General features: G+C 41.4%; 1 protein-coding gene across 1 annotated transcript; it reads right to left on the bottom strand.

Moving 5' to 3' along the window:
* Positions 1 to 797: 797 nt before the first annotated feature.
* On the bottom strand, positions 798 to 5151 carry ACTC1 (actin alpha cardiac muscle 1). Its single transcript, XM_029964286.1, has 6 exons — positions 4962 to 5151; positions 4005 to 4329; positions 3186 to 3347; positions 2882 to 3073; positions 1480 to 1661; positions 798 to 1126 (listed from the first exon to the last, which is right to left on the bottom strand). The coding sequence occupies exons 1-6, from the start codon at positions 5088 to 5090 to the stop codon at positions 983 to 985; spliced, it is 1134 nt and encodes a 377-aa protein (XP_029820146.1). The 5' UTR covers positions 5091 to 5151; the 3' UTR covers positions 798 to 982.
* Positions 5152 to 11225: the final 6074 nt, after the last annotated feature.

Below are 11225 nucleotides of genomic sequence, written 5' to 3'. Positions count from 1 at the left end.
GATCATTCCGTAAAGGTACTACTTTTTAGAAAAATTGAAGAGCCCAGTCATAAAAAGCCACCATGAGGAACACAAAAGCCCATGGAAAGTATGCTGTTTATGATTTTAGTATCTAGGTCAAATAGTAAGAAAGGATAGCAAAGATTAAGGATTACAAATTGCCTAAAATATATGAATGATGATGTGAAAATAACTGTGATTATAACAATTTGCTGTAATTATGCAGCAAAAGTTTGATTCTTGTGTATTAGTAAAATAAAGACTTCTTTATCTCTGGCTTTGAAGATAGGGGAGAAAATGAGTAAGCTGTCAGTTTTAATTAATGTTTTGTCATAAACTGATAGCCCACAGACAACAATTTTATGACTCTTTAGGATTGAGCTAAATATTTATAAATCAGATCCTAAATGTATTAACATAATTCTTTATAGAAGCTTCGGCTTTTAATAAATTAACATTAAAATATATGGATTACAATAAATGCAAAAGAAAAATCTTTCTAAACTGACTGAGTGAATATGAGAGGTTTCTTTTCACTTGTTCCACTTTCTGGGTCTACCCTCAAGGCTAGTTTTTTATAAGCCTTGATATATAATGCTCCTTTTGTTTCAAGTTTCAAAATTAAAATGACAAAATATAAATTCTTACTAATAGAAAACCATAACCTAATATGCCTATATCAGTTAGGACATGGATGCAGTAAAAACATCCATAGGTCTAATGGGAGTTTCCAAATCCCAGGTGTTTAGTCTCTTTTTTGACCCAAAAAATAATTAAAATAAAACAAAAGACAATAATTTGTAGTTTGCAAGTCCCAGATCTCGTTTATTTATAAAGCAATAAATATTAGAAGCACGAATAAATTGCACGAGTGTGTAAACAAACTGTACAATGACTGAAGAGTTCAGGAAGGTTTGCCAGAAGACTCCAAGAAGCACAGTGTCGTCATCCTGAGTGGGAAGTAAATTGAGGGGAAAAGTGCTTAGAAGCACTTGCGGTGTACAATGGATGGACCAGCTTCATCATACTCCTGTTTACTGATCCACATTTGCTGGAAGGTGGACAGAGATGCTAGAATGGAGCCACCAATCCAGACAGAGTACTTGCGCTCAGGTGGGGCAATGATCTAGGATAAAGAAAAGCAACAAAATCCTCATTTCTGAACAATGCACCCAAATCACCAATGCTACAAACCATTAGATATTTTCTTAAGTAAGTAAAGAACTTTGCAACTATAACAGTATTGATCTTCAGCAGCTGTTACAATACATGTAATGTTCCTTAAGAAAATATATAACTGTTGAGTTTTTTTAACATCTGCTTGTAACCAACGTAATTATTCTGCTTAAATGGAATTTCTGCTCATTTGTCCATCAGCTGTTGATCTTACTTTTGAGTTGTTCTTATATCCCAATTTAATGATGTGGACATTTTCTCCATCTTTATCCACGTTTCAAAGTACAGAGTCAAATTCCTTACCTTGATCTTCATAGTGCTAGGAGCAAGAGCAGTGATTTCTTTCTGCATGCGATCAGCAATGCCAGGGTACATTGTTGTACCACCTGAGAGGACGTTGTTAGCATACAGGTCCTTACGAATATCGATATCACACTTCATGATACTGTTGTAGGTAGTTTCATGGATACCAGCGGATTCCATACCTTGAGAAAAAAATAATACAGCAGGTCAGTAAATTATACAAGAGGCCTTCATGAAAAGAAATCTCAGCATTTCTCTTCATCACTAATATAATTTCTGTGAATTTTTGTTGTAAAATTATTTACTGATTATTAAGTATTATAGAAAAATACAAGAAATAGAACTACAGAACCGACTTAGAAAATGAAAATTATTTGTTAGAAAAGGTAAGAATCATGCTTGTGTAAAGACAAGGTATGCAAAATATACAGTAGGAGAAGAAGTAGACACACGAGATAAAGTCATTTGGTATATGGCAATGGAAGGTTATATAGAAGAGAACATGAGTATCAGGTTATGTCAGTCTCACTAAAAAGCATTAGGTGAATATAGTAAAGAAAGCAATAAAGACAATGAGAACAGTTGAATTAGAACTAAAGAAGACAATAGTAACTTCATTTCTTTTTCAGTCAACTCAAAATACAGTCTATTCTGCTTAGAAATATTAAAGCAAGACATAACCATGACATGGAATAAGATAATAGCGCTTGACAGTAAGGAAAAAGAAACAAGAAGCAAGTGTTTGTAGGTTGCATTCCAACTTATTAATTCCAACAGGTGCTTCCTGAAAGGGCTGACACTGGATCCACAGTAAGATGTCAGCTGATGAACAACTGCATGTATTGCTCAGGACTTCAGAGTATAAACATTTGCTGTATCCGTCAGCTGCACGCACAAACAGCAAAGCTTATCATCTTGACCGTGGCAATTTTTAATTACAGTGCATATAAATAGACACACACCTTCATTCCGTTTTCTTCCCCTCTCTGGCACTTTATGGAGTCAGATACTGTTTTGAGTGTAAGCCTTACAAATAAAGCACTGAAACGTACTCTTGTCATCAGTGACACGGAATCATAGAATGTCTTGAGTTGGAAAATACCCATAAAGATGATGGAATTCAACTCCCTAATGATGATATACTAATTGTATGTTTTATCAGTAAAAAATTGTGACCCTAAAACCTGATTTAAAACTTGCAACAAAAGCCCAGAACTCAGCCAATTACCAGATGAGCTCACATCAAGCACATCTTACAGGGACCAAAGAATCTAAATAATTATTTATTTGTGTTTAATTCTGTGCCAAATTTAGATAAGCAGGAAGAGGATTGGGGCACCTTCTAAATCTTCTGATTCATTCGTACCTCCTACAGAAAGGAGAATTTCCTGGGAACACTTACCAATAAAGGATGGCTGGAACAAGGTTTCAGGGCAGCGGAAACGTTCATTACCAATCGTGATCACTTGACCATCAGGTAATTCATAGCTCTTCTCCAGAGAGGAGGAAGAGGCAGCAGTGGCCATTTCATTCTCAAAGTCCAGTGCAACATAGCACAATTTCTCTTTGATATCACGAACAATCTCCCGTTCAGCTGCAGACATATGGGAATCAAATCAAGCTTTGGATAAACAAAATACTAGGGAAAGACAGTAGACCAAGAGAGAATGAGGATTTTCACAGCAGAGAAAAGCCGAAGGACTGACCTGTTGTCACAAAGGAGTAGCCACGCTCCGTGAGGATCTTCATGAGGTAGTCAGTCAGATCCCTGCCAGCCAGATCCAGACGCATGATAGCATGAGGCAAAGCATAACCTTCATAAATAGGTACATTGTGGGTGACGCCATCACCAGAATCAAGAACAATACCTGGGAGAGAAATTTCAGAGAGCAGCTGGAATCACCTAGCAAATGCTTAGAACCCTTAGGCACAATATATAGCAACAAACACAACAAAATTGGGGATTTTTCAGGCAACATGAAGGAGCATCATTCTATTTTAGTCACAAAGATCTTTTTCATTTCTTCTGCCTTTGCTTGCCTGTATGTTCCTGTTTGGTGTGAATTTTCCCACAAAACACTTGATCCGTACATATTTTAAGCTAATCCATATGAGCAGTCTTCCACTGCTACTACACTGAGCAGTAAGAATATTTGCAATAGTCACTGTCTTGATCCAATAATGGGCATCCTTTGACCCAGTTTAAACCCTTAACCTGGTGTAACACTTGTGTAACTGCAGTATCTCCACAGGGAGGTCTCCTCATTTGTGCCACAACAAGCAGTGGCAGAGTCAGTTCCAGGGTGCCTCTCCAAAAGCAATGCAGATAGGTCCACATTGTTCTTTCCACAGATTATTTTGTACTGGCTTTTCTGCCACTGTTACCATCAATTACTATAAACTAAAAATACCTATTTTTCTGTAAAACTGAATGAGTTACAGTGTGTTTTCTTCCTTTTTGGAGTGGGAAGGAAGAAGAGTTCCTGAAAGGAAATATCTAAGTAGTGTTTATTTGTTTATTTTACCTGTTGTACGACCAGAGGCATACAGGGACAGGACAGCCTGGATTGCCACATACATAGCAGGTACGTTGAAGGTCTCAAACATTATCTGGGTCATCTTTTCACGATTAGCTTTAGGGTTCAAGGGGGCTTCTGTGAGCAAAGTAGGGTGTTCCTCAGGGGCCACACGGAGTTCATTGTAGAAAGTGTGGTGCCAGATCTTTTCCATGTCATCCCAGTTGGTGATGATGCCGTGTTCAATTGGATATTTCAAAGTAAGGATACCTCTTTTGCTCTGAGCTTCATCACCCACATAGGAATCTTTTTGACCCATACCGACCATAACACCCTAAGAGAAGAAAATATGGAAAAGCATTATAGGAGGAAGAAAACATCACAGAGGTCAAACAATTACCTTGCAGAAAACTGACATGAAGTTGTGTCAGGGAAGGTTTAGGTTGGGTGATAGGAAAAGGTTTTTCACTCTGAGGGTGGCTGGGCACTGGAACAGGCTCCCCAGGGCAGTGGTCACAGTACCAAGCCTGACAGAATTCAAGAAGCATTTTGTAAAGAGGAAGATACAGAGGGAAATTCGGATCCTATTAAGGAAGATACTCTATATTACTATGGAGCCTTAGCTGTAATTTGTTCATGATAAAATATAAATTGCAAATGTTTTAATTAGAAAAAAAAAAAAGAAAAAAAAAGAAAAAAAGGAAAAAGCATTATGAAGCTTATGAACTTTTTACCATGGAAATTATAGAAGAAAAAGGAGATACGGGACAGTCAAACACGGAAGTTAAGGGAAGTGCTGGAGAGACCTGGAAATGTGTTCCTAGTACTATCACATAGGTGAGCAGATGAAAGGGCAGGGTAATTAGGACAGGACAGGAGAACTAGGGAGGGAAGGGGCAAGTGGAGGCGACATCTGGAGAGAGGGGGAAGGGTCTGTCTTGCCCTGGTCCTGCCTCTGTATTTTACCTGGTGCCTCGGGCGGCCGACGATGGACGGGAAAACGGCCCTGGGGGCATCGTCTCCGGCAAAGCCCGCCTTGACCAGCCCCGAGCCATTGTCGCACACCAGTGCGGTGGTCTCCTCGTCGTCACACATCTTCGGAAGAAAGCACGGACCTGAAAAATAGCACGGTGGCTAGGTCAGACCCCGGCGCTGCCGCCAGGCTCCGACGAGCCCTCGGGCGGCTCCTCGGCGCCCTCCCGCCCGACATCCCGGAGGGCACCGCCGGCGGCGACGGCACACGGATTGCTCCGGAGGGAGCGGGAAATTTGACTCGTCTAAGGAGGATGCTCGATGGCTCAGTCATGCTCGTGGGCAGAGCTCTAAACATGGTGAAACGACTGCTTTCTTCTCCGTGCTTTAAAAGCCGCCCCAGCTTGCAGGACATTCAATTAGGGCGTCATTAGCGGTACCCTCGGGCCGCACAAAGAAACGGGAGAAAAAGCGTTTTAAATCGAAAAGATCTATCCTGCCCAGAACACTTCGCCGGCGGCGAAGCGTCGCGCCCCGTCGGACCGCGGCGGCCGATGCCGCGCAGGGCGCGGCCGGGAACGGGGCAGGAGGTGCCCCCGGCAGAAAACAACGTGGAGCCGCGAGGTGCACGGGCTGAGGCCCGGCTGCACCTGCACGACCGGCATCCGCCGCCCGACTGTGCCTCCCATCCATCCCTTCCCATATTTTCCATCCTGTCCCCTCCCGTCCCATCCAGTCCCTCCCTGCCCGCCCCGCTGCTGTCGCGCTACTCACCAGACAGCACCGGCGCGGGGGGGCGCCAAGGAGACCCGGTCTGTCCGCGGAGACCCCCAATTTTATATCCCCCGAGGGTCAGCGTAGGCGAGGGGCCGCCTCGCGGACGGGGGGCAGCCACCTTCTCTCTATTTGGTCGGCTCCGCGCCATTTGAGCGGCCGCGCAGCCATGAATGGAGCCCGGCCAGCCCCGGCCGCCCGACCCATGTAAAGGCCAGCGCGGGCAGCGCGCCCCGGCCCGCCGCATGGCCAAATAGGGAGCCCCGCGCAGCCCCGGGGGTCAGCGCCTCCGGGACCGGAGTAGGGAGGTGCCTCCCGGGCCGCCCTCCCGGCCGCTGCCGCAGCCCGGCTCGGCCCCGGCCCCGTCCAGCGCCCCTCGGGATCTGCGCCCGCCGAGTACCGGCTCAGGTGCAGCCGGGAACGCGGAGCCTTGAACTCTTGATGCTCGGGCTTGGTGGAGGGTGCGAGGGAAGCCTCACGGGTGTTTTCTCCCCCGGCTTTTCATTTTTCCACCAAAAAAAAAGCCATTCGAGCTCCTATTTAATCAACGAGCCATGAGGTTACTTCAGTGCCAACAACTGAGGCTCCTCTTCTGCATGGAGGCAGCAGATGCTGCCTGTATTGCCTTAGGAAAGAGCAGTGCACACTCAATTTCTTTTAAACTTTGATGAGCACATGCAGCAAAAAATGTCCTTTTCTCCACTTTTGGCTGACATCTATAGCACAAAATGGAATCTGCTCTTTTATGTTAATATGCTCTTTTATATTAATATGCATATACTTAAACTCTCCATTTTTGCTCTTTTAATGCACACTGGATCAGTAACAGATAGTGATATGTATAGGGTGGAGGATGAGATATGGGAAGAGCTTGGACAAAAACCAGCTATGGTATTAATGTAATGTGACAGTTGTTTTCCTGCTCAGTTGTTGAAACATCCACATTGATAATTTGTTCCAGTGGTGGAACCTACAAAATCCATGTGTCTCCAGGACTTTTTTTGTTGTTGTTGTTAAAAATAGAATGACTGGAGAAGCATCCTTTGAGTGGGTTTGCCCTGGTATGTGAAGGCAGAGATTGTCAACTTGTGTCCCAGAGAAACTCATTATAATACAGAGTACAGTGTCCTTCAGGAGCTCGTCTTGTAAACTGCCCCATGTCTGTCTGTGACACAATGTGGGAAGGGGAAAGAATTAAGGTTTGAGACAGAAGGGAATGGTGAGATGCAAAGATGAAGAGGGGAACACTCAAATGGATCAACTGCTTAAACACAGGTCCAGTTTATTAGGTGCCATACAAGGGCTGGTGTCACATAGCTATCTACATCACAAATTAAGTAGAAGGAAAGAGCCTGTGAATGCAACCTAACTTGCAGTCTGGGGGCTTTGAGGGGTGTTGGTGTAAGCGATCTTTGCACTGTGGTTTGGCTCTGACAAAGTGTGACAACTTGAAATCACCGACTATTTATTTCTAAACGGTATCCAAAGGGGGCGTCACAGACCCTCAGACTTTAATTTCTTCTGAAATTGGAGATAGTGGGATCTGTTACTTTGTTTCTAGCACAATTAATAAGGTGGTTAGCTCCACCCCAACCCCTGTTTATCTTGGGGTTGTGCCCAATTATAAGTACAACTCTGAAACAGATGGTAGCAACAAACTTTTTGGCCATTGATAGCTCCTGCTTTTCTTTAAATGCCTTGAGGAAAGAGAACATGTTACAGGTGAGACACTATTTGTGTATGGAGATATGTATGTATATTTAATATATGAGTATATATAAGTATATATGCACATATATATATTATATGCATGTATATATCTGGGTATATATACATATGTATATATTGTTAGGTTTTTTCTTAGCTACCTAAGAAAGGCTGTGTAGGTCTATGAAATATGAAAGGTCAAAGCAGCAAAACATGGTGCTTCAGTACCTCTTCTCTGGGCAAACTTTGACTCTTTGTTTTCTTTGTATTGATGGAAAATCGACCAAAATCAATAATGGTGGAATAAGAACTCCAAATGAGTATGTATTTATCTAAATTAATTAGGCTCAGGTAACAGAGAATTGGAAATATTTTAGTGATAGTGCTGTTGTGTATTTATATAAGAATTCATATATATACAAGGATTTATAAGCATATACACCCTGGCACAGAGCACCATTTCAAAGACAAAGATACTTTACTGTATTCTGCTTTCAATTTTAAACAGTCAGCATATTTTACTCCATGGTAAGTTGCTATATGTAATTTAAATCTGCCTCTTTTTTTCCCCTAGCACATCTTTTCTACAGAAACCATGTATTGTGAGGGATTGGCCAGCTTCTCCAGCACTAGAGATTAGTTTACAGTGTTATCTCAGCTGTTCCTCGGTTCAGAAGTGTTACAGTGTTTACATAGAATCCCACTGCTGATAGCTGCATTGAATTCCTCCTCAATCAAACCCTCTCTGTCACATCCTACATTCCCTTTGGCTAGAGAGAGACAGACTGCTGACGCTGAGACAGAGCCAACCCTCACTGCAAAATCTAAATGAAACAGTTTGTATTTTCTTATTTACTTTCTAACTAAATTTATACTTTCTCTACTCTCTTCTCCAATTTTAACTTTCTAGTCCAACAGGACTCATATCTAGAATTCTGATGCACTTGAGAACTCACCAATCCACACGCCAACACACTCCCATATATTGCAAGGTCAATTGAAAAGGGCACCACATGAAGTATGGAATTCCAAAATCACATTTGCTTCCCTGTAGCCATTTGAAAACTACCCAGGTAAAGTCACTCCTTCAGCCAAAATAATTTTTCTTCCTGCAATAAAGTGTTATTACAGCCTCAAATAAACCATATAAGCAAAGAAAGAAGAAAAACCTACTGAGGTATGTTATGCAATGTCATCTAGAGGAAAAACACTAGCATCTGACTGACCAGGGTCCTCACATGCTGTGAGCATTTCTCATTACTTAGCTATTGGGAGTGACCCCAGAGACAAAGGGAACACAGGCAGTATAGGCTGTTGGGAGAGCAGATAGATCTGCAGTGGGCGTGATCTGCATGTACTCTAGAACAGTCTGAACACACAGGAGCCTCAATGAAGCCTCAGTGTGTACAGTTATTAATGTGAGAGCAAAATGTGTGTGTGTGTATAGATATATATATGAGACACAGGCGCATAGGCAAAACTGGATGTGTTATTCAACCAACAAGACTGTTGTGACTGCAGCCAAAATCAGAACGAGTTCTTACCTCTGTGTGGTAAAAATGTGAATTAAAAAAATCACATTGTGATCTTATGATGCCCAGAAATCTTTGTGACTGCTATTAGACTAAAAAAAAATTAGCTTAAAAATATAGCCTTGATTTTGAAATCTTTGAGGCATAGAACACTTATTACAACAGACTTCAGATCATTTACAGTAGTTAACATTGCATTCAAAAATTTTTTTCCTATAGATGTCCCAATAAAATGAATAAATTTTACATAATGCATATTGCAGTATACCCTGACCTAGCAAGCTTTAGAGCAGACAACTTCTCACTTAAAATCTGCTATTTCTAAATTCAATGGATGTTGACATATAAAATCTGTCCTAGCACAGAGCCAAATGTTACCTCTATTAAGCCTCAGGCCAGTGTAACGTTTGGAAGAAATTTTACTTTTTCAAGAATAAGAAGCAAATGTCACTCTGACAGGTTTTCTTGTGTCTCATGATAGCTGTTTGGAGCTGTATGGGCTTTAGAAATATAAGCAGCATTGCAGCAGAGTCTTGCCGATGGGCAGGAGTCCTGATGAAATGAAAATGCCAAACATGCAATATATGATGAAAATCACTGTCATGAAGGAGTCATATGTAGTTATCTATATCTATGTCTGTATTTTCCATGTGTAGTTATGAACATGTGTGCATATGCAGACATATAAAGAGAAGCCAGAAAAGACAGTTCTGCAGTCAGCAGCAATATGAAATTATTCCCTATGAAACTACTAAACTGTTAGGTTTTGAACCTCACAAGTGAGAAATCTTTCACCTAGAGGAGAGCCTCCCAATTTAATAATCACACTGTCTGGCAAACTTCTCCAGAGAATTCTTTGGGTGTTTCCCTTTCTTAGTTATATCTCATTCACCCTAGTACTAACCCATGTTTCATAGTTAATACATTCCTTGTCTTCTTAGCATTTAAACCCTTCACATAGTTGCAGGCTGTTATCATCTCTCTGCGTCTTTCACTCACTCATGTACTGCTGCACATCTATAATTAACCTAAAACATCTTAAGTGTGCTCTGAAAGCATAGAATCATGAGGTACGCACTGGGAGTTAGAGATGCAGCTAAAACATCTTGTTATGAAGCTGAGAGAATTAGGCACAGACAGTGTAAGTGGAGGTGAGCAGCAGCGAGAGAAATTTGTGCTTCTAAGTCTGTGACTCTCCAGAAATATTATTTGCCACATGTCACTTACAAAGAAAGGTTGAGATTCTCACTTCCATTATGACCCTTTTGCAGGGGAAAGAGAGCTCAGAGCACGCCAGGAGATTCTGTGTGCCTGCAAAGGAGGAATGTCTTGCTTCAGAATGGCTGCAGATCTCTCACCATCCAGAGTGTGACAGGCATGACAGAGTAGGACTCCAGCATTTCATAGTGTGAAGACCAGTCTACTCTGAAATAAAACAGCCCAGGGAAACCACTGTAATTTAGGGTCTTCAGGCTATTTTATGCACAGAGGGACAGGAGTAGTTCAAGATGACAGAAATATGTCCAGAACACTTCGGTTGTTGCCAGCATGTATCTCGGTTGCCTGTCCTGTGCAGTGTCTCTGAGAGATACCTGCCCTACATTAGAGCCAATGTGCAGTATTTCTATCAGTATTTATACATCTCATTTCTACTGTTTTTGGGGTTTTTTTCCATCTACAAAACACATCTGACCTAAACATCAGAAAAAATGGAATATGAAAAACAACTTGAAAAATAACTTTGTGTGTGTTTATTCAGTATCACACAATCATCATTTGGCTGCTAGTACAGTGTCAGCACATAAAAATTCCAAAGGCAATGGCTAATTGCTAATTACTAGATGTACTAAAGAGAGTTGGACAATACCTTATATTAGGAATATTTCCAAAATCCATCAGTGCTAAAGGCTGAAATTTGTGACTATTTTTATTTAAATTATATTTCCTTCCTATATGTGACAGTAAAAAACTCACATTAGCAGGATGGTCACCCAGGAAGTGTAATGAAATTACATGGGACCTTAGCAGATATTTAATTAGTATATACATTATTTAGATTAATACCTAGATATTTAAAGATGACAAAGGAGAACAGTGAGAAAGAGAGAAAAAACACAAGACATAGACTCAAAAATTTGCAGCCAAAGGCACTTCCTCATCCTGATTTATGCCTCACTCCTCCTCCAAGCTCATTACGCTCTTATTTTTTTGCCACAGATTCTGCACCTGTCATGTTCTATAGAAA

This window comes from Manacus vitellinus, unplaced genomic scaffold, assembly GCF_001715985.3.
Source record: "Manacus vitellinus isolate BGI_N305 unplaced genomic scaffold, ASM171598v3 scaffold_6_pilon, whole genome shotgun sequence".
NCBI lineage: Eukaryota > Metazoa > Chordata > Aves > Passeriformes > Pipridae > Manacus > Manacus vitellinus.
Note: the sequence above shows the minus strand (reverse complement) of the source record. Positions and strands in the feature narration are given on the sequence as shown.